The sequence below is a fragment of the Cavia porcellus genome, unplaced genomic scaffold (assembly GCF_034190915.1).
Source record: "Cavia porcellus strain 051 isolate PalLab524CR breed Dunkin Hartley unplaced genomic scaffold, mCavPor4.1 scaffold_26, whole genome shotgun sequence".
NCBI lineage: Eukaryota > Metazoa > Chordata > Mammalia > Rodentia > Caviidae > Cavia > Cavia porcellus.
The window spans coordinates 45858585-45882990 of NW_026947509.1; the positions used below are offsets into that span (position 1 = coordinate 45858585).

Sequence of the window (24406 nt, forward strand, 5' to 3'; positions counted from 1 at the left end):
TACTTGCCAGGCTGAAAATACTATGTATTTCAAAACAAAATGTATTTACAAACAAAGATGTATTATAAAATTGAGTATTCTCATGTGTCTTAAAAACAGTTTAGGAGGTCTACAGCAAAGACAAACTAATGATGAGCTTTTGAGTAGAAGGAATGTAAGGAATTTTTATTTTGTACTTTTAAGTATCTGTGTTTTATGAACTAAGAAGAGAGGAGCCATTGTGAAAAATGATCAGGGAAAAAGGAATTGAGTTAGCTCATTATATTTACTGTAATGGATTGAGGAAAAGCAACAACAATTGCTTCAAGTATTGGCAAGAGTTTTTCTATGGAATTAAGACAGACAATTCTCTGAATACTCTTAATCTTCAGTGAAGGAGAAAGTATCATTTAGTTCCTTTTTAGGCTGATTTTGCAGACAGTGTGACTCTAATTATGGTGATACATAAATGCGGTATTTTTAAAACCAGATAAATTTTTTTTTTATTTAAGGAAAAAAAAAAAGGGTACAAGTTATACAGAATTTCAGAAAAAATAAATAGGAAATCACTAGTTAATACATTCCATATTGTTCTCTTAGAAATAGTTGTTCAAGTTACAAAATTAAAGCATATAAAGTGGACTTTCAGACAGTAAGACTGGAAACAGTTTTGTTCAATGATCCAACAAAACTCAGTAATACGAACCAGATAAAATTTTAAGAAAGACTTAAAGCGGCCGAAAGAAAGTAGTAAGGCAGGATAGGTTTCCCACCTATGTAACGAAGCTCCATGTTTTAACCAGAGTGCGGAGGACTGTCTTCAGTAGCAGTGTTTTCCAAAAGCTTTAGAGTCAAGTATTCGTCTGCTAAACATCTCTGCAAATTCATGTGTCCACTCAATTCCATCTTCCATCACAGTCCCAACCACACAAAACTTTCCTTACATTCTCTGTTTCATCTGATGATACCAGCGTACCAGCGTTCTCTCTTGTGAACCTTAAAGTCGTCTTTTATTCCTCTTCCCTCTTTGAACCAGTCAGCCATAAAGGTACATTTGGTCTGCCTCTGAGGTTCTATAAAATTGCTTCCTTCCTTCATATCCCTATCACTGCTGCTAGCTTGTTGCTGGCCTTCATTATACAGGCTTCTCATTTATTATCTGCACCTCCAGTGTTTTTCTCCCCCTGTGATTCAGGTTTTCTGCTGCCACTAAAGTGATGTATCTGAGATGCACACCTCACTATGATATTCAGGAATTCAGTGTCTTCCCCATACTCTGCAGAGTAAAACTCCTATTTCTCCCTCTGACAAACACACAGGTGATGGTAGCTGGCTTAGCTACCTCTGCCCACTCTGTCGAGGTCGCTCCCGCTTCATGCATGGCACCTATGTTCCACTAACCTGAACGCTGTTCGGCCTTCACTGACGTGTAGACAGTGTTGCTTCTGTTTGTTTCCTGCTGCCTCTCTGCTTGAAGTTTTGTGCCTTCCCATCTCCAAGTCACACCAGTATGTCTAACTGGTATTCTCTGTTTCAAACTCAACTACATTCTTAACTAGAAGCCCGCGTCTTTACGTTGGTTAGCTTTGCTAAACACAATGTGTCCGCTTTTTTCTTAGCAAACATCATTACTGAATTGTGTTTACTAGAGAGTCTTCCCCATTCCTTCTCACACATACACACCAGTAATTTCTTTGAGGTCAGGACTTATACCCAATTCATTTTCGTAGTTTCAGTTAAAGCACTGTTTCTGGCACATACAGTAGTTTTTTACCAAGTAAGCCAATAAAATTCCTACTTGGAGTACATTGAAGCATAAAAACAATACATACTCTTGACAGGCATGTGTGACCAAAGGGTCCTTTTAACTTGGATATTGACTCATTAAAATTGCCACCTTTGTTCCTCAGGAGAAAATTGGTTTCTTTTATATTCTTTGAACTCTGCCCCTTTATTCAGAATGGAAACACATTCTTAAAACATTGCCAATTTAGTGATTTTCAAGGATAGGAGGACATTGAATTATTCAATTATAAGACCTGTTACTACTTTGTCATTAGTAAAAGGGAATCCTTGTAATTAGTTTAAAAGAGAAAACCAGTTAGTTGCTCGTAATTAAGGTTTGCATTTGTTAAAGACTTACTGTAGATCGGTTTTGCCCAAGTTTGAGAACAGTTATGATTTTAGAACATGGCTTAACATATTTTATGTTCTTCAAGGCTGACATGTCTGTTGACCTTGGCTAAATTAGTCTCTTTGAGCAGCTGTTACTTTGTCTTAAGGTAGAGATAGTTCCTATTACTAAGCTTTCAGTTTCTTCAGGGCAAACAAGAAATCAGTTAAGAACACAGACAGGAAGATGGAACACAGCTTATAAACAGCATGATATTCACTATTCAGAAAAAGTCTTGTTGCATATTTTCATATTACATTAAAGTAACTTTATCAGTCATTTGAGAGTGACTGAAAAGAGGGGAAGGGGACTTGTAGGGATTTTGTTTTTAAAGAATATTAAAATTTAATCATTCATTTCTTTCACTTCAGTGAAACACTAAGAACAGAAAGGTTATATTTTGCTTCTAAAAAGTTACTTTATTTTGAACCTAATGTCAAGGAGGTATCTGTAATGGTAATTTTTTTCCATGTTTAATGCCATAGGTGTCTATGCCAGCAGCTCATGCAACATCATCCGCTCCCACCGTAACTTTAGTACAGCTGCCCAATGGGCAGACAGTTCAAGTCCACGGAGTTATTCAGGCGGCCCAGCCATCAGTTATTCAGTCTCCACAAGTCCAGACAGTGCAGGTATGTGTATAAAACCTTTTCCGTATACCTTTATAACTATTGCTTATAGCCATTTCTGTCTCTTCATTAGCCAAGGACACATCTAGTTTTAGTTTTATGTCATAGTAAAGAAATACGCTGCATCTCATCTTATATATGGGAATCTATATACACAAGAACAAACATGAAGAAAATGATCTTTTCTTAAGCTACAGAAAAATAAAAATGGATTGAGGAAAATAGTTAAATATATGGGATAAATTGGGAAAGACTTGTAAATCTGATAGCCTCAGTTAAGGAAAATTAGGGTGCATATGTAACTTTGTTATAATATTCTAAACCTGGGGAAAAATCTTGATTAAAAAATGAATAACTTTACCTTTATTTGGACTTAGAGATCACATAAAATATCTGTAATACTCATTTTGTTTGGGTCTTTTGGTTAGCATATACAACTTGGAAATAATCGTGTATTCAGAGGGCACATTACTCGTACCACACGCTGATCATGTTCTTTAGAGAGTTTGTTCCTTTGGTTTGAACCCAAAGGAAATAAAGGTACTCTGGACTTCTGAAGGTGACTGTTTAATTGTAGGGAACCAAAAGCAGTGTAGATCTTTGCAATTGAACTTACTGAAGGAAAAAAAGACTGAATATTCATTAAAGTAGGCTATAACCCCAGCCTCCCATTTCATATTTTTTGCTTCACAGTCTTCCTGTAAGGACTTAAAAAGACTTTTCTTCAGAACACAGGTGAGTCCTAGGTCCTAGATTTGAAGAAAACTATTGTTAGGAAGGTGAGAAATTCTTTATGTCTTTGTCCTTCTCTATAAGTGTGGAATTTTCAAGGTTTAAGTAACTTGTTACCTACTCAGCTCTTAATATATTGTTTAACCCTTCTCTCTAGCACTTCTCCCTCTCCACATGGTAGTCTCACATTACTTGAACACATGCAGAGAAAAGCTCTATTTCCTGAGGTGATCCTGACAGTCAGGGGTGATTTCTAATTAGTTTTTGTGGTATTACACCAGAATATATTTTTATAAAATTTTTGCATGGTATTCCCAGTTGTCTCCTCAGAAACTAGACTAGCAAATCTGACTTCTGTTTTTGTCACACTACTTCCTTTTCTCCTACCACTATATCCTACCTATTTATAAGAAAATTTCAGACACAACAAACTCCTGGTTTTCTTCAGCCTTGTATTGTTTTGTTTTGTATTGTATTGTATTTACTGTATTGTATTGTGTTATGTATCTTTAATACCTCTTCACCTTCCTGGTTGTTTTCTAAGTGGGAGCTTTTTGATATTTTATGCAGAACTGACTGATATTTGTAGAAGGAACTATTCCTTTTGTCTTGGAAGCATTTGTTAAAGACATACTAGATTTTTCCCCCTACTATTGTCCATATTGAGTCACTGAACTGCTTATAGTCACCTTCTTGGTTCTATCTTATACTTTTGGTTTGCTTCAGCATTTTCACGTGGTCAGGGGTAATTTTTTGTTTGAAATCATCAAATTGTATGAATTTTATTGGTGTTTCTGTGACATCACAATGATAAATTCTTTGCTTTAGTTTTTCCTTACTGAATACTGCCTGGCCATTCTCCACATAGAATCCTATTACTAATTCCCCACCCATATCCCCTTGATTGAAGTGGAAGGAATTTGACCTGTTGGTCATGAAATCTAGATTCCAGGCTCATTTTAGATATTACCAGATCAAAAAGCCTTCAGCATGTCAACTTTTTTGTTTTGTTCTACTTACAGAAGATCTCTCTAAAACAAAAATTACTAAAGTTAACAGTCACAATATTTGTAAAGACTGTACTTCTTACATGTGTTCTATGTGTCAATTGTGTTCTTAATTCTAATCTCTATTTTTGCGCAGTATAATTGGAACCTGGGGATTATATGGCCATTTTTTGGTAAAAGTATATATTTCATCTTTTCAGGAATATATTTGGCATTAAAGTGAACTATGATTATAATTTTGTGTATTTGCTAAGGAAAAGTCAGACCTTAAAGCCAAGAGTCTACAAAATAAGATACAAATATACTTTTCTTCGAAGAGCCTAAGTCATGGAGAATCTATTAAGACTCATAATCACTTTAGTAGACCAGCAGTGATTGTTACTACTAACTAGTAAACAGTTTACATCAGAAAAGGTAATCAAACAAGGAGAGAAGTTCTCTCCGATATCTAGATGGGAGAATATTAGCGTTAGTATGACTTAAGTTTCCAAAATATACAAGTACATTTCTCTGGATGGGAGAGTAAGATACTTGGACTTCTGTTCACATATTTTAATCTAAGAATACTACAAATTAAGATGCATTGATACTTCATGTATAGCTTGACTTTTGGTATCCTAACTCTATTCTTTGTTAAGTAGATAAGTCACATCTCAGATTGTGTGGGATTCCCTCACAAAAATAATGGGAGTAACACAGCACATAGGGTTGATAGTGGCACCCTTGCTTTCATTAGTTTTGGTCATATTTCAATGTAGTGCAGTTTAAATATGCCAGACACTGAGAATTTATAAGTTATATTACTTTATTACATGTTTATTTAACAAATGTTTATTGATCACATGCTATGTGCCAGTCATCGTTCTAGGTGCTATCACAGACAGGAGTGAACAAATACGTCTCTATTTGAGTGAAGATCACATTTGAGTGAAGAGAGACAGACTATGAAATAAAATATGTCAGGTGAGGATAAGTGCTGGAGAGGTTTACAGGGAAAAGGGATAGAGAAAGGTGATGCGGGAAGGATGTTCGATTTCATGTGAAGTGGCGGGGGAACACTGAGCAGAGACCAAAAGACGATAAAGGTGACTAAACCAGGCTGATAATAAAAACAAATTCAGAGATTTGGAAATGAGATTATGGTTGGGGTATCAAGGAGTAGCAAGTTTTTGCTAGAACAAAGGAGGAGAGTGGTTGGAGATAAAGTTTTTTGTGCAGTCTTTTTAATACTTTGTAATATGGTGGGGTCAGCACTAAAAATTTGTACAACCTAGAGGTTCTGTGCTTTATTATAGCAACATAGTACCTAAGAGTTGTCTAATTTAAGGCTGGATAATGTGTGTTTTTTTCTTTTAAGAGCAGAAAATATTTATTGGGGGAGATAAAGCTTCTGTCTAAAAGCGACAGAAGGGGTCCCAAGTGGGTTACCATGTTTTTGTTTTTTGTGTTTTTTAAAGACAGTGGTTCTTTCCTTTCGTGATGATGACAAGGATTTAACAAGGGATGTTTTATGTGACAGACACTTTTGAAATAGAAATCTCACTGGTATCTCTTCTAGAGGGAAGTGATATTTTAACCATGAATGGGAGAATAGCTGCTTTTCAAAGGAAAGTTGTGCAGTGGAGAGAGCATTTTGAAAATAGTAATTGAGAAACTGTCCATGCTTCTTTCCACTGCAGGCAATATGTATGTTGTCCCTAAAAGCTCAAAATCTGTATACTATGAAAACCTTAGAAATAATATTTCCTAGCCTGTTGGGAAGCCTTGTAGAGTTCCAGTAGAAATTGAACTTATTTGTAAAAATAGGAAATTGCAGTGAGGGTTAGTGGCACCTCCTTGTAATCTCAGCTACTTAGGAGACCATGGGAGAAGGGTTGCAGGACCAACGAGCCTTGACAACTTAGTGGGGGGAAAAAAGTCCCCAAAATAGATTTTCTTTTTAAAAGGGCTGACATGTAGTTCAGTGGTAGATCCCTTGTCTTACTTTATAATCACAATTTAAATAAGATAGTTACTGTTTCTGTTTCGTTTTTGCCACTGAGAATGAATTCAGGATATTACGCTTAGCTGCTGAGCTATATCTCCAGCCCACATATGTTTACTTTTGAGATCTGTATATTGAGTTGAGTTACCTGTTTCAAGGTAACAAATACTAAATCACATTTCCAGAAACCAAAGCTTAGATTATTTCTAAATCAGTGTTATATTAATGATCTTTTAGTAGGATATATTTAGTCACATCATTTCACTGTAGTGAAAATTAAATGATTTATCTTTAAAAAACCTAGTATTTTAATATCTATATTTGTCTAAGAACTCTTACTGTATAATATAAATAACACACTTAAAAATTTGCATGTAAAGGGCTGGGGATTTAGCTCAGCGGTATAAGCGCCTGCCTTGCAAGCAGGCAGTCGTGAGTTCAATCCCCAGTACCGATAAAAAGGAAAAAGACCAAAAAAAAAAAAATTTGCATGTAAGAAACACATGGCTGAGCGAGTGTGGTGGCATACACCTATAATCACAGCGCTCAAAAGCTGATTAGGCAGGAGGATCAAAAGTTCAAGTGTAGTTAGAGCAACTTGGAAAGACCCTGAGTCCCCTAGGATTAAAAAAACGGATGTGTATGTAAGATGTTCTTCTTTGTATGAAAGATCTGCAAGTCAAAAGAGTTTAAACATCAGTGTTCAAGACTTCTAAGCTTATTGATCCAGTGAATTTAAAAAAAAAAAATAAACCATACAATGTAGTTAAGTTTTTAGTGGATTTTGTATAATTTTCCAAAAAAAGTTAATGTTTTATCATTGTTGTGTTTTGAAATTTCAAGCAGTTAAAAACAGAGTTTTTCACCAGGCGTGATGGAACATACTTGCAATCTCAGCCCTAAGGAGGCCATGGCAGAAGGATTGACTGAGAGTTTGAGGCCAGCCTGCACTGCATAGTGAGACCATGTCTCAAAAAGTCAAAAATTTTTTAATTAAAACATAAAAACAGTTGTCATATAAACGGGAGATACAGTTTTTAAACAAACCAAAGTTAAATTCAGATTTAAAACTTAATAACAAGTAGTTGTTTGGCTTTTTGAAAATTTCTTGACTGACAGAAGTGGCCAACATTAAAAAACTACTTAAATTCAGGAAAAAGAGTTGTCACGAAGTGAGGACAGGAGGGTTTCCATTATCACAATATGATTACTATTTGGAGCCTTATTTATAATTGGGATATAATGTTTCTGTATGGTTTTTAATCTGCTAAATATATTGAGCTATAATTATTTATAAAATGAATTTTTACATGATTTCTTTTTTTAGTCCAGTATAGGCTTTTATTTTGTTCAATTTTTAGTGCAGTTTTCATTTACAGCAAAATTGAGAAAAAGAAAAAACTTCCAAAATCTCCTGTGGTTCCCCAGCAGACTGTGTGCCTACACGGACACACCTTAATCACTCAGTGTCCACGGCTGCAGTCTTGTTGGCATTTCTGCACCAGTGTGGTTCTGTTTTGTTTTGTCTGAATTCCCTTTGTATTAAAAATAGAATTAACGTAGTCTATTAAATAGTGGTCATTACTTCTGTCCAAATTGACAAAATTTCACAGATTAGCGAATGGCAGCCTTTCCTGTACTAAGTGCCATAATCCACTGACTTGGCGGGGGGAGGAGAGTCGAAAGGCCACATACAACACTTCATTTCCAGACTGTGCTGGGGGAGTTTATGTAGCCTGTTTTAAGGAATTTCACGTCATAAGGAAATGTTCCCAGATTATTAATTGTCCTTAAGAAATAGTTGTGAGGATGGGGATGTATTAGTCAAACATATATGATGAAGAAAGAAAGCCACAGAAGTATAAGATTCTGAGTGGAACATTAATTAAAAACAGCACATGACAGTACTGTCACTGTAACTCTAGTTTTTGTTGTTTCTGGAATTTCTGATACTCTTAACCCTTTTCAGTTTCTTACCTCTGTATCTCTGAGAAAGTTTGTGCGTGATAGTGACTAGACTAATTATGACAGCGACTGATGAATTTTCTACATGCTTCTTTAGCAGTAAGCTGTAGCGTTTTTAATATACTAACAATCAAACAAAATGCAGCCTTTTCAGTATTTTAGACTCACTAGTTATTGCTTGCTTTTAAAAATCTAGATTTTTTTTTTTCTACAGTGTGAAAGACTATATTACCTTCTATTTTAAAGGATTTGGGTGGGCACATTAGCTTATTATAAGTGACGTTTTTAAAGTGTTAGTAGATTTACCTGATTTCTTTTTAAAGTGATGACACATGTCACAAAGTACTGTCAAAAGAATACCTTTGGAGTTTCTCAGGTACCTCTGAATATGGTTTTTCTTGCTGCCATTGATGAGCTAGCTAATCCTTTGTCTTGGTTAGATCTAATTCTCATTCTGACAGCACCCTGTGCTCCTGCTTTAGGAAAGAGCACAAGGCTTCTGCAGTTTAGACTAGAGAAGACTGGCAATAGGGAGCTTTGCGCCAAGCATACTGACTTAGGTGAGGGAACCACGGTCTAAAAATGCTCTGAAAATACTAGTGGGTTGTTTGTTCTGCCAACATTGGTTTGGTGCCACTAGGATTTTGATGCTGGTAAGGGTATCTAAAGTAGAGATGCTAGGTATTAACAGGGATACTGCTGTTTCTTAGTTTTGTCACTTTGGAGAATTACCAGATTACTTAGCACTTTAATGCTTCCGTCTGTAAATTTGATAGAACAGTACCAACTGGTGCCTGAGTTACTATATCAAGTAATGCAAGTGCTTTAGCATAGCACCTGGCACATAGTAAGTCATCAATAAATTCTAGTTTATTCTGTAAATCTTTATTCACTTACCATCATTAGTTTTGAGTTTTTGTTTAAAAATAATTATAAAATGCCTACCTTAAAACATGTCAATCTATAGTAGAGAACAGAGTTGCTGAAGTAACTCTCTGGAAAGTGAAGGATAAGCAGTCTTACTTGTATCACTGTAAATGTACTTGGTTGCACAGTAGTTAAGGAAATTACTTGTGTAGACTTAGGACCAGATATTTAAGTCAGTCTTTCCCACATGTCCAAAACCTTATTTTTGTTGATTTTGCTATAACTATTAAAAGCTGACAAGTAACACTAATGAATCAAAGATTGGTTACACAGAATCCTGAAAGAAATTACAGACAAATGTTTTAAAGTTTATAAAATGTTACAGAAACTGGGGCTGGGGATTTAGCTCAGCGGCATAAGCGCCTGCCTTGCAAACAGGCAGTCGTGAGTTTGATTCCTGGTACTGATTTAAAAAAAAAAAGTTACAGAAACTAAGTTTGATTATGATGATAAAGCACTTCTTTATTTTCAGATTTCAACTATTGCAGAAAGTGAAGATTCACAGGAATCAGTGGATAGTGTAACTGATTCCCAGAAGCGAAGGGAAATTCTTTCAAGGAGGCCTTCCTACAGGTATGGGACTTAATACGAATTAGAATCAAAATGTGCAAGAAATTTTAGCAGCAGATAAAGAGACGTCAAAAGCCCATTAGCTGCTCAAGGCAGTAGTGCCATGTAGATTATGTCTTTCAAATACATGAAGCTTATCGCACAAAGAAAGCACTGCTTGCTCGGAACAGTACTGAATAAACACTGATTTTTTTGTACACTAGGTTGGCTGCTGCTTTTCCGTTTAAAAGTTTAGAATCCATTTGATGAAGTTATCACATTCTCTAGTTTTGTGTCACTTCTAAGGCTATGCTAGTTACCACTTTAGTTATATCTTTGCAAACCATTTCTTACGCTATACTTAAAAGACAACTATTTAGTTTAGTACTTGTTTCCATTAGTACTTTGCTAACATCCTTAATTTCAGAAGCACCTTACTATAGTTTCTGTGTTCTGCTATGGATGTTGCCTGGGCTATTTTGCTTGCTTCCAAAGCAGACCAAAACTCTTCATTGTATGTAGAAATCGGCTCCATATTAAAAACCCCAGGAAGGGCACAGCCAACAGATCTTACTAAGCTTACTTTAAAGTTTAATAAATTTCAAACTTACAGTTCTCTTCCTTGTCATGAGTCTAAATTCTATTTATATTTCTTCTCACTTAGTCATTAAGTTACTCCTTTTATCTGTCATCAAATTAAGAATCCTAAGTTAATATTGATAAATTGATTTTTGTTTTTGTTTTTTGAGACAGGGTCTCACTCTTAGCTCAAGCTGGCATTGAACTCACTATGCAGTCAAGGCTAGACTTGAACTTGCTGTGATCCTTCTGCCTCAGTCTCCTGAGTTGCTGGGATTACAGGCATGCGCTACCATACCTGTTAAGTTTTTGAGGTCTTAAGAAGTTTTATGTTTCTAGGTACATATTGTGTGAACATACTCTGAAAACATATCTTAGCTGCAGGCCCCCTAAGACACAGTCTTTGTATTGAAAAGAATCTCTCCTTTGACTTAATTGACTCATAGCCTAAACCCTTGCGATGGTCATTTAAAAAATAACACCTTGATAATCAAAAAAAGATACTATGAGTCAGACACATCTAGAAAAATGTTTCTATCATCCCTTATAATCAAACTTTGACATGGGCACCATTAAATTTATAAATTCCTGAAACATAACCCCTGAGTCTTGACTACAGTGCAATAACAAAGTTTCTTGTGATACTGTTGCAAGTTTGGGGAAACAGAGGTTAACTGATAGTACTAGAATGACCCATCTTTATAGTGCTTAATTTATATCCAGAGGAAGTCCTCGAAAGGCCCTCCACTTGGTCTCATTTGGATTGGTGTTTTAATAACAGTATAGCTGAACGATATAAAAGTCATGGTCATCGGATTTGCAAATGACAGCACCTTACGAGGCGAGTACCAAGAGGGAGAAGAGAGTAAGTACTTCAAAAGCATAGCAGCCAAGGGAAGTAGACTGAAAGAAAGTGATAGTAATCATTGTAAAATTGTGAATGTGGGGATGAAATAAAACCAGGTGTTCAAGATGTATCAGATTCTGGATTAAAAATTCACTTGAAAGACCTTTAACTCTTTGATTATAATTGATATAATACAGTCCAACTCCCTCCCCAGTATACTACCAGGCTACCTTAGTAGTAAAACCTAATGTCTAGACCAAGGGAGGGAATTAACCCACTACTCAGACCACATCTGGAAGATATCGAGGGCAGATGACTGAGTCCATTTAGAACAGGGAGGGCGAGGCTGAGAGCTTTCGGTGATAACAGACAGTGCACTGCAGTAGATGCAGCCGTAGGTTTGCCGCCACTGGTTTAGAAGATGAATAATTTGTAAAACTGGAAAGAAAAAAAAAAGAATGGTTGTGTTAAAGAGATGAAGAAATACATTATCTTGGCACTTCTCTACATATACACATACAGATACACTCATACACAAATGCATGTGGTTTTTATTTTGTTCTTTCTAGTTCTTACATTTGGCATGACTGACTCCTTTGGACTTTATTAAAATTTATCTTTAAATTGTGGTCTAAACACTAGTAGCAACTATCTACCTGTTTTCAAATCTTTACTATTTGTATTTAGCCAGTAAATTTTTTAATTTACATAATTCTCTTTTTCTAGGAAAATTTTGAATGACTTATCTTCTGATGCACCAGGAGTGCCAAGGATTGAAGAAGAGAAGTCTGAGGAGGAGACGTCAGCCCCTGCCATTACTACTGTCACGGTGCCAACTCCAATTTACCAAACTAGCAGTGGACAGTACAGTGAGTAATCACTATTTCTATTTTGAAAACGGAGAAGAAAAGCTGATCATTGTTTTTAAGTGCAAAGTCGTTTCTAAGTCTCGCTGCTATCATTGTATTTACTTTTTAGTATGCAGGGGATAAACATCAGGACTGCTAAAATTAACAGAACACTTTACCTTTTGTCTCATATACAGCAGAGATTTCTCCACAAATTTACTAGTTTCCATTTGACACCCAAGTCTCTTGCTTTTTCATGTTTCACCTAAACAGTTGTTGACTGCTTTTGAATTGTGCTTTTGTTTAATCAAAGACATCGGTATGAACAGAACTTTGTTTTTTCTTTCCTCTACCTTTCCTTTCAATGTATCTTACACATGAAACCCAGGTTACTAATATTTTAGTTTCAGCCCAACAATACCAACATTGCTAAAATGCAGCTTGAATTCCAACTTCGTTAAAAACAGATTCCCAAAGCTAAACTTAGTCAGACTAAGCTGCTTGTTCACTAAGCTTAATGAATTAGTTTGATGTCGTTGTTGTTGGCAGAGTGCATCTCTGTGGCTTTGTGTGTGTATTTTCAATTTATGACAGCTTCATAAACAGATAATTTTAGTTATTTAAGGGGTGTCTTTTATGACATGTGACACATAACCATATCCTTACTTCAGCATACCGAGGGGTATATAAAATATTCCTGTCAGTAACAGATTCACTGTTGAGAATTTCTCACTTGATCTTGAAAGGATGCTTTTTCGGAAAGAAACATACCTGAATCTGAAAGAGGCAAGTGAAGTTTGGAGAAGCACTGTCATCTGTTTACATGCATGCTTGATTTTACATCCACTTCTCCAGCAACTGAAAACTACTGGTTTTAAGAGATTAATAATACTTTGAGAGTTTTGAAGCTTTATTTATTATATTTATTCCGTATCCTCTCTTTTACATGTGGCTTTGTATTAAGCAATACAATGAATACTCACATGTACAGCAACTTTTACATATTTTTTAACTCGCAAAGTGAACATATGGTTATCAAATATCAAGTGTTAGAGGGTTATATGTATAGTACTATTAAACATACTTCCCTTTTATTCTTCTCCATAGTAACAGTAATAGATAGTCCTCCATTCTTTTTCATATATATGCTTTCCTGTTACATACTCCTGTGCAAAATCTCAGCCAAGTCTACACTTAATTGTATTTCTTTTGTCTAAATTTCTGATAGAATCATATAGCACTAGAGACATCAGTTCCTTGATATCTGTCTGTATTTTTAGGTTTACAGAAATTGGTTTTATTGAAACTACCTCAATTCCTTTGGGAGTAATCCAGTGTATGAATAAGTATTATAGAGAAGAAATTCAATAGGGTCATACTTCAGTTTTTAAAATACTTTCCTTACACAACCTTATTTAATGTTTGTTTACAACAGTCATACTGGGTAGCTGTTTCTACAGAAGAGATAACAGAATCAAATAACAGCTTAGCCACCGAACTTGAAGTACAGCCCAAATTTTTTCATATCAATTTTCTTCCTTCTGGAATCCCCTCTTTCATTTGCTGTAGAGCAAAAAGAAAAAAATAAGTGCCAATTAAATATACTGGATGCTGGGTATGGTGGCACACTCTTGTAATACCAAGACTGAGGAAACTGAGGTAGGAGGATCACAAGTTTGAGTCCTGTCTGGGCAAGTAAGCAGGGGCCCTGTCGCAGAGGAAGGATACCTGGATGGATGGGGCTGGGGATGTAGCTCATGGCAGAGTGCTTCCGGGTTGATTCCCGGTACACAAAACAAAACACACAGTGACATGTGCTTATTAACTCCGTGAGAATTTGTGGTTTGAGTGTGAAATCTTGCCAAATGAATCTTAGAATAATTCTTACATATTCCGTTTTACCTCTTCTCAAAGTAAAACTGGGAATAGCTGAAATGGATGGGTTTCATATGCCAGTGTCTTAACTTCCATAAATACCATTTTGTCAAACCAGATAATAATCACCAACTCTTATTTCTTGATTAAATGGTACATAACCAGTTTTTCATATGCAGATTACTAAGGCTGTTAGTTTTCCATAACTTGGTAATAATTGACCCCAAAATTAACTTTTTCATGTATTATAGCATAAAGGTAATTTCAGTTTTTTGTAAAGTGATATATCTGTTAATTTGGGCATTGATGAATATTCTTTTAACTGACAGTGATGAGTATGGCTAATAAATAATCAACAGAGGCGCAGCGTGAGCATGCTGAGATACATAACTGGAGTGACAGTCCGATATTCTTTTCTTAATGGTGATTTTGGACTCCTAATTTTAAGCTCCTTAAGAGATTTGCAATAACTAAGTTCTAGAAGCTTGCTTGTTTCATTGAGTGGACACTTCTTTCTTTCTTTTCTTAAGAGCAGTTCTTTTTGGGCATGGTAGCACACTCCTGTAGTCCTAGCATTTGAGAGGCTGAGGCAGGAGGATCATTTCAAGTTCAAGACCAGCCTGGGCTACAAAGTGAGCTTGAGGTCTGCCTGAACTGCATAGTGAGATCCTGGCTCAAAAAGACCAAAAACAAAAAAGTTTTTCCTGTGTGGCCCAGGCTAGGTTTGAACTCATGAGCCAGCCTTCTACCTTCATCTCCCAGTTAGCTGAGATACAGGCACATGCCACTGTACCAAGCTATTTAAGTGTACTTAGAACACAGGCAGAAATTGCTAGGAAGTGAGAATAGAGTACTCTGGTGAGCTACTTTATTAACTAATTGCATTATAAACCAGGCATTTATTGGGTGCCTGTTGCATGTTCACCCAGTGCATAAAAGTGGAAAACAGTCACATTCCCTTCATCAAGATATGTATTTACCATATGGATCACAAAGATAGGATTTCCTAAGAACCAAGTAACTGCGAAAGCAATTTAATATTTTTCTGTTTGCCTGTGTTTTAAAAATTAACAAGCACTATTATCAATTATGATGAAGTTTGTAGGGTGCGTTTCTGTTAGAGAAATTGAAAGTGGTTTTCCTAAAGAGAAAGTTGATGGTTCTGGGTGCTGGTATTTACTGTGATAATCTCTCTTAGGGTTGTGTTTTGCAAATTTTCTTTATTGAATTTAATGTGTTTTTAAAAATCTTACATAATGTTAATTAAACTTGTAACAATAAACTTCATTGGGTTCTAGTTGCCATTACCCAAGGAGGAGCCATACAGCTGGCTAACAATGGTACCGATGGGGTACAGGGCCTTCAGACATTAACCATGACCAACGCAGCTGCCACCCAGCCGGGTACTACCATCCTACAGTATGCACAGACCACTGATGGACAGCAGATCTTAGTGCCCAGCAACCAAGTTGTTGTTCAAGGTAAGGGAGTTCAGAACTCACAGTTGTGGTTCTTTGAAAGATTAAAATTTAATCTTTCAAAAGAAAGTAAGTATCATATTCTAAAGCACTATTAAATATAGTTATCTTTTCTTCAGTAATATTTTCTATGAACTCTCCCATTATTCCACTTATGCCAAATGTCATGGCATAAAAACAACTATTTTCAGTTTTTTAAATATAATATGCATCTTTAGAATTTGGGGATGGGAGAGGTAGGTTAGATGGGAGGGTAGGTTAGAAAGAACTGAGAAGGGAATAAGATGGATTCTAGATCTGATCCTGCATGGAACTTCTGTCTGACTTTGAGCAGGACCCAATCTCTTTCATTCTGTTTTGTCCTGTTTTTTGTTTTGTTTTTTTTATCATGTGTCAAATGAAAATTGTGCTAGTGACTGATAAGAACTTTGGAGGTTCAGAATTCTGTTTCTCACTTCTTAGTCAAGGGAAATTTAGATCTTCTTTTCTAAATTCGTGAATTTTTTTTAAATGAGAACACTATACTCCAAAAGTAACATGCTAGTGTACAAGTCTTCTGGTCTTTGGAGAAAAAGAAGTTATTAAATTTGAAGAACTATAGAAATGGCTTTTTTCTTACTAAATTTAATATATTTTATTTATTCCAGGAATCTATGGATACAAGTTGGCCATTTTTGTTGAATTCATTTCAATACAATAATTCAATATAATAATTTATGCCAGATTTCAAATTTTTAGATTGAATGAATAATATGTTTTTGAAAGATGGTTGCATTGATAGTAATGCAATTTGCCCTAATGACATTTGTATCCTTTCACAGATAATTACTTTTGAATAATTCTAAAAGACCAACTAGAGAGTCATAATTTAAAGGACCCTAATGTATTTACAGAACATATTCTGTTATTAAACAAATAATATTTGAAAAAGGTAATATTTTGCTTATTAATGGGAGTAAAACACCTTTTCACTTTACATGCAGGTACTCAAAAATTGTAAAGGATGTCAGTGAATTTGAATTCTGAACGTCAGTTTGAAGATGGTAACATGTTTAGTATATAAATCTTTTTCACTCAAACTACACATTTTAACTAGTATTGATATCTAAATATGAATATTTTTATAAAGACCTTCCTATTTTCTCACAATGTTAGGTTTTTCGTTTTAGGGCAGCATGTTTCTTAACACTGTTTTTAGAAGTACTTTGACAAATAGTGATTGTTTCTTTGCACAAATGGTGATTGTTTAGTTAGAGACAAAACTTGAGTTTGTTAGCCATTACCATTTACATTAAAACCATGTTTACAAAAAGTTGGCATCGAACCGTATACTTTTTCATACTTGCAGTTTTGTTTATTAGAGATTTATAATAGTTGACAATTAAGCTTTATTTTCTCTTCCGTTTTGCTATTTTATGAAAAATTATGATCATTTTTATGTCGTGGCAAGAGTCTTCTTGAAATTTTTTAATACGAATTTACCAATAGCAGAGGAAGGCATTGAGGACTATACTCTATCTAGGAAGATCAACCCAGATGTGCCCTACTTCCCTTTTAGACTTGAGGTTGGTAAGCATGTTAACCACAGAATAGAACTGCAATCCTATGAAAGATAAATGTAAGATCAAATAGACACAGGTTAAGACCTCTTTTATCCAAGTGTCTATACTAATGAATACATTAATTTGAATTTATTTCTAATGACCAAAAAACTGCTAATTTTTTTTGACATTTTAGCCAAAATCATCTGTTCCTTACTGTTTATCTTCTAATTCCAAAAGTATGTTCAGATTGATGATTGACAGGAAAAGTTGAGTCAAGTCAGAGTGTTTGTGTCTTATGCCTAGCTCACTGTGTTTCTTTGCAGCTGCCTCTGGAGATGTGCAGACATACCAGATTCGCACAGCACCCACCAGCACTATCGCCCCTGGAGTTGTTATGGCATCTTCCCCAGCACTTCCTACACAGCCTGCTGAAGAAGCAGCTCGAAAGCGAGAAGTTCGCCTAATGAAGAACAGGTACATATGTTCCACTGCTTAGATATTGTGGGCTGAGTACATCCACAAATGCTGTGAAACATGTCTTTCTGTCTACTGATAATAGGGTCTTTGCGTTTACTGGAAATTTTCTTCTGGCAAAATTTGATGGATCTTGCTGAAATACCTTTTGTTCAGTAAACTGCACTTTTAAAATCATTAATAAGATATTATCTGTCTTTAATCATAAAATTTTGTAATTCCCTATCATAGGAAATTTAAGTTTTGCTATGTTTGTAATTTGCTCCAGCGATTGGCTAGGTTATTTAAAAATTATTTTTCGTGAGTAGTATTGTTTGATGAGTATTGTGTGTATTCACAGTAACTGTTAAACTTTCATATTGAGTTTATTTGTAATAAAGTAAATGTGTGGTAGCCATTCCATGTTTAATGAATATTTTTATTTTCCCAAAAAAACAGTCCTTGAAAATAGATTGATTCTAAGAATACCATGTTTAGACTAAATCTTAAAATAGGCTTCAGTAGTGAAAATACTACATATACCGGCTGGGAATGTATATAGCTTAGTTGTAGAGGACTTGTCTAGAATGAGCAAGGAAGCCTGGGGTTCAGTCTCCAACACCACACACCAAAAAGAAAATAGTGTAGGCCAAAAATCTGCGAGATGTAGACAGAGTTATTCTCAGAAAGAAACTTCATTGCTATAAATGGTTTTGCCATTTATAACAGCATAAAAATTACTAAACATTTAGCTTAAGATTTTAATAGGGAAATGACTAAGACAAAATGAAAATAACAGTATATAAAGATAAAAGATTTGAAATTGATGGAAACATTCTATTTTTCACCCCAAGATTCTTCAAATACTATGGTAAAATGAAAGAAAGAAATTGAATTTGGAAGAGTCTGGTTTCAGGTGCTGGCTCCAGCTGTCCCCTGTGACTTTGGAGAACATACTAATAATCTTCTGTACTTGCAAGTTTTCTCCTTTGTAAAATCACCCAAAGTGATATTCTAAGGGTCAAATTAAATTACTCTTCTGCAAGCACTTTGTAACTAAAGTGCTCTGTTGAACTCTTTCTTTGAGTGATTTCATGTTTCAGCAGAACAGCCTCTTTGTTCCTAAAATATTCTTGGCTGTCACCATATTCATCAATTATATCTAAGCTATGAGAAATGACAAAGCCAGTGTAAGATATTAGGGGAAGGGGCCGGGGGTTTAGCTCAGCCTGTGTAAGTTGCCTGCTTGGCAAATGCAAAGTCATGAGTTTCATCCCCGGTACCAGAAAAAAAAAATTATATCAGGGGAAATGTTGGGAAGATGAGTGACTTATATTTGTGTCCCATCAGTCTGTGATATAGCTTACCCAAGTGACCTAGGTTCAATCCTTATTTATGACGAAAAAAGAAGGAAGACTTTACATTGTGTCTGTGTAGTTTGACTGTGTGGACAAAAACATTTCCTCCTCGTTGAGAAAAGACTAGGAGCAGAGCCATGTCGCTTCCCACCTGGTCCATGGTGGAGAGACCTGCCCAGAGCACTGCCCAAGGTAGAAGCTCACTGACCAGCGGGCTACATTTCCATCTTCTCTGTTCATTTTTCCTTCCAATTTGTAGTCCTCTGTGCTCCCCATTTCACCCACACAGCATACACCAAGTTAGGGACAAGGTTACAGCTTCCTAAGAATCTTTTTCACGTGAGATAGAAAAACTACCTGACTTAATTGTGGAGTCCAATAAAATACTTCCGCGTCGATTTTGTTACACTGGTCTTTAAAAGGTGACTTTCCACAAATTACTTTCCCCCTTCATTACCACATTATTGCAGCTTCTACTTCTTCAGCTTTTTCAGCTTCTGTTCAGTGGAACGTGGCTTCTGTGACCACCCCTGTGGTCCTCCCATGTCTATAAAAAGTAAAGGTCCCCCCACACAACACACCCTTTGGGCAGACCTAGTATTGTCTTTTCATTTAATTTCAGCTCTGTGGAGTATTTAACCTTGTGACTGCTTATTCTTCTGAACTGTTCTTTGACTCATTTACCTGTTTTTTTTAGTCTAGTTTATAAGTTTCCTCTTGGCGCTTTCATGTATCTCAGGTATCATCCTCCATGTGCTGATAGGTCATCATTCTATATATTCTGACTTTGATCTTTCCTCTGACGTGGGTGCTTTGTATTATTCATTCTGCCTGCAGCAAAATTGATTCATTTTCCCATTTTGTACAGGAAGAGAAGGTAAATATTAGAGAAAATATTGTTGCCAAAGGTCACATCTCTTAATAGACTGGTAGAACTGAGATCCAACCTGTGTCTGGTGCCAAAACCTGTGAACATGCTGCTTCACCACTGGGCAACTTCCCAGAGCATGTGGCAGGGCCCCAGGTGGTTTGCAGCACCTGGAAGTGCACACTGAATGCTTTCCTCAGATGTTCATTTTGTTCAAAAATAACCATTCTTTTAAAAGTTTAAAATTTTTGAGTAAGTTACAGTGGTTACTTTGGGCTTTTTTCCCAAATCCCCTCATTTACTTTCCTGTTACTATGCCTACTTGTGGGAAAGTTGAGAGAAATCCTCTCCTCCTAAACATACTAAGATAACCATCTTATGTACACCAGAGAGGGCCTGTTTTAAAATAGACTTGGATGGGGAAAAGCTGCAGCCCCAAAAGTACACTGTCCAAATAGATCTTTACTCTAAAATGAAGCTGGCATCCTGAACGAAAATAGAGGTGGCTGTATACTGCAGTCATAAAAGCTTGGTGCCTTAACAACAACAAAATTTCTTTCCTTAACAAGTTATGTTTTGACAGCTGCAAGTTAGTGGCCTGTAGGTCTTCTTCACACACTGTCTGGTTCAGGGATCCCGGCCCAAGTGGTGGCACCTCTGAGACAGGGCAGTCTTGCAGTAACAGGAAAAGGGCAATGCTTTGGAAAGCAGATGCTGGACTGTGGCGAACGACATGATAATCGTGGGTATAGGCCACGACACAGGCAAGGACAGGTGCGAAGTTAGCAGAATGTGAACGCAGTCTTGCCAGTGGAGAGAGGGAGGAAAAAGTGTGAAAGCATTACAGTTTACCACTCTGGTCATTAGTTGACTTTAGGGGCAAGAAGGGTTTACTAGCATGCAGCACATGTTCACATTCCAATTGTGTGGAATTGGTACACATATATAACACATGTTAATTCCTTTTTCATACCTTTTCTCTCCTCCCTCAGAGTAATAAAGGAAAATGTTAAATAGACTTCACCATATAAAAATGTTAAACTTCTGTTCAGGAAGAAAAAGATAATGTAGAAAAGCTAACAATTAACTGGAAACATTTTAGTAGTGTCAGACTAATGAATTGAGGATATAAATAGGCAGAATCACAGAAAATAAACATGATAAACATTAAAAATTTCAAACAACTGGAGTGTATTTAAGGTAAAGTAAGATGTCTCCATTAAACTGAATACAGCTCTCTACTAAGAATGAAAATATATTTTTATTGAAATGGGCAAAGTTCTTAATGGACAAAAGCAGATCACCAGAGAATGTGTACATTACAGTCATTTTTTAGAAATTTACTCTTATAAATGTTTTACATGTTCATGTTTTACATGTTCATGCGTAAGCTAAAAATGTAATCCCCTTTAATTGTACCATCCAAAATGTTAATTTAATATTTTAGAATATATTTTGTCCTAGTACAAAGGAGCATACACATTTTATTTTTTTAATTGTTTTTTGTCTTTTTGAGACAGGGTCTCACTGTGCAGTTCAGGCTGGCATTGGACTCACTTTGTAGCCCAAGCTGGTTTTGAACTTTCAGTGGTCCTCCTCCTCAGCCTCCCTAGTGTTGGGATTACGGGAGTATGCCACCATGCCCAACTGCATATACAATTTAATATATAATTTTAGCATAATATATAATCAAAATATATTTGTCAAAACTTAAGATATACATTGGTATTGTTCTACTTGCCGAGTTAAACATTTCACTCAGATTTCTCCCATTTTTTTTATATTCCTTTTCCAAAATCCAGTCTTAGGATACCACACTGAATTTATTTGTCTTGTCTCCTTCATCTCTTAACATTTCAAAAGTAGGGACCAGACTTCTAGAATGTGTCTCAGTTTGAGTTTGTCGGGTACTTTTTTATGATTAGATTGGGTTATTAGATTTTGAGGAAATCCTGGTTGGTGTGCTGGACACTTATCATGTCATATTAGAGAACATATACCAGCAGGACTTAATTACTGGTGAATTTAACTAAAGTGCGGGCCACATTTTTCCACTGTAGAATTAACCATATTTCTCTTTGTGTACTACATTCCTGAGAAGCAGTTTTCACTGAGTTCAACCCACATTGAAGGGGAGCAAAATTAAACTTCACCTCCCAGAAGAGAGAGTATTAAAGAATTTTTGGTCACTTGTTACAGCCACTACAGTAGTTGGTACATGTTATGGGGGTTACCTAGAGCCTCTGCAAACACCTCCTTTCTCCTGTTGGGATTACCCACTAATTTTAGTACAGGTTCTTTATGCTAAATGCATAGGACTGGAAGAGTCTGGCGCATTCCTGCTTTAAGAATAATTGTATAGATTAACCATTAAACATCTTTAATATGAAAAATCCAAAATTTAAAACTTTTTGAGTGTCATATTGGTTTCAAATTTGGGGACATTTCAGGTTTTCGAATTAGAAGTTCTCAACCTGTATTCACTGGTAAATCTTGTTCAGGGTTAGCTGCTGTAATACTATGATGGGAATTTCTTTATTTCTGCTTTATAGTCTTCTACATTTACTGACTGAATTTCTTCTTTAAGGAAGATTTGTCCCATTTCCCCTATTTACAGTAAGGCCATGCAGTTATTGGAGAGTTTATCGTTATTATTCTATGTCAGGTTATTCTTATTGTTTAGCTTTTGCTACTGAGGTTGTCTTTTTTGAACTTGTTCTTTGCCTCTCCATTCATTCATTCATTCATTCATTCATTCATGGTGCCAGGGTGGGGATTTGCCAGGCAAGTGATTGTGCCACTGAGCTAAATGCCCAGCCCTCCTCCTTTTTTCAAAAATACCCTAATTTTCTGGCAGTACCAGCTTATCCAGACTCCTGTGTTTGCTTCTTTCACCTCAGAATCAGCCATTCCTTCAGTGAGCCCAATTTTTATGGGAAAATGGTATTGAGAAAAGTATGTTACCATTTTGTTTAATGTTTAGGTCTGTGTTCCCTTTTGAGTAAGTTCACAAAAGGTGTGAGGGATGTGTCAGGATTCACTACATCTGAAGAAACATCTTTCAAGAGCACTTACTAAAAAGACCATCTTTTTGATATCAAATTCCTTTGCTCTTACCAAAAGCTGGTTGAACATGCTTTTTATTTTGAGACAGGGTTTCTCTTAAATTGCTAAATTGCTCAGGCTAGAGTCAAACTTGCAGTCGTCTTTGTGTGGTGTTTCTGGGCTCACTTCTTCACTGTGAAGCGATTTTATGAAATCCCCACTGTCTTGATTACTGCAGCATTATAGAAAGTCTCAAATTTTATAGTGTTAAGTCCTCCATCATTTTTCCTGTTAGCCAGAATTGTTAAGCGTTTTCATGTAATAAATTTTGAAATTTGCTTGTTAATATATTCATGACTGCCACGATTTGTATGTCTTGCTGCTAGCGTGTTAATGTCTTTTGAAAGTTTAATGGGATTTTGATGAAGATTGCATACATTAAATTGAGAATTGATATGTAAACAATGCTTAAAGTCTTCTCCTCTGTGAGCAAATATACTCTCTACTTTTCAGCATACAGATCCTCACATATTTCATTAGAGTTGTGCCTATTTCTGGGTTTTTTGTTTTGAGTGGTACACTATTGGTGTAACAAATAAAATTGACTTATCTGAGGATATAGGAAAGAAAAACCAACTCAGTCTTTCCTACACGCTCACCCAACAACACAGAAAATTTCTGTAACCAAATGTGCTTAATTTTATCCTGGCACACGAGGCAAGCAGTCTTTTCTGTAGGGATCATCAGGTAAGTGTCTTGTAATTCAAAAACATTCCTTAGAACGCCAGCATCCGATCCTGCAGATGGAGTGCTCAGTTGCACTACCCCACACCTGTCCCTTGTCCCAGGCTACTTTATTTTGCCTGTTTGGTTGGCCAATTGGTTGGTAGGTTTTTACCAATCTCCACTTTCTGAGTAGGTACAGTGCAATCCCAGTATTCTGGGAGGCTGAGACAAGGACGACTGCAAGTTTGATTCTAGCCTGAGCAATTTAGCAATTTAAGAGAAACCCTGTCTCAAAATAAAAAGGCTGCAGTGTAGCTCAGTTCCTGGTACTGCCAAAAAGAAATCAAGAGTTCCCATCCTAGGATTTAGTCAGTATGCTGGAGTGGTTACAGAACAAAGGGAACCCCTGATGTTGACTATTTATTATAAAGGGTATTATACAGGATATAATAGGTGAAGAGATGATACACAGGATGAGTTCTGGAAGTGTCCTGTGCCCATATGCAGTTGGGGTGTGTCACCCTGTCAGCAAATGTGATGCGTTCTTTCTCAATCCCCTGGAAGCTTGCATGTGTTCAGCTTTTGAGAAGGTGTCAAAACTATTCTTTCTGGGTTTTATGATTTCATTACTTCGATATGATTGATGAAATCATTGGCCATTGGTGATCAGCTCAGCCTGCAGCCCTCCTGTTTCCCTGACTTTGAGGAGTTATGGATAAAAGTCCCACCCGTTAAATCCAGCCTTGGCCTCCTGGTGGAGGAGCAAAGTAAAGCAGCAGCTCCACAGGAGAGTGCAGCTTATTAGGGTACAAAAAGACTAACTCTGGAGGTTGTATTCCA

At 36.2% G+C, this 24406-nt stretch overlaps 2 protein-coding genes across 7 annotated transcripts in view; one reads left to right on the forward strand and one right to left on the reverse strand.

The window, feature by feature from the left end:
• Creb1 (cAMP responsive element binding protein 1) overlaps positions 1 to 24406 on the forward strand; it is a 64745-nt gene that overhangs the window by 20483 nt on the left and 19856 nt on the right. For 4 of the 6 annotated variants that reach the window (XR_010043503.1, XR_010043504.1, XM_063237362.1 and 1 more), the window contains exons 3-8: positions 2638 to 2784; positions 3475 to 3516; positions 9869 to 9969; positions 12098 to 12240; positions 15393 to 15575; positions 17440 to 17590. Coding sequence is in view for 4 of the 6 variants with exons in the window: in XM_063237362.1 (XP_063093432.1) it covers positions 2638 to 2784; positions 3475 to 3516; positions 9869 to 9969; positions 12098 to 12240; positions 15393 to 15575; positions 17440 to 17590 (767 nt within the window). In the remaining 2 variants the exon portion in view is untranslated. Of the gene's footprint in view, positions 1 to 2637; positions 2785 to 3474; positions 3517 to 9868; positions 9970 to 12097; positions 12241 to 15392; positions 15576 to 16555; positions 16616 to 17439; positions 17591 to 24406 lie in introns of those variants that run through there. The other 2 variants (XM_063237363.1, XM_013157659.3) reach the window with 2 other exon arrangements.
• The window catches only part of Mettl21a (methyltransferase 21A, HSPA lysine), a 50728-nt gene continuing 32184 nt past the window's right edge, over positions 5863 to 24406 (reverse strand). Inside the window, exon 4 of the mRNA XM_063237364.1 lies at positions 5863 to 11809. Coding sequence (XP_063093434.1) covers positions 11786 to 11809 — 24 coding nt within the window. The 3' untranslated portion in view covers positions 5863 to 11785. The remainder of the gene's footprint in view (positions 11810 to 24406) is intronic.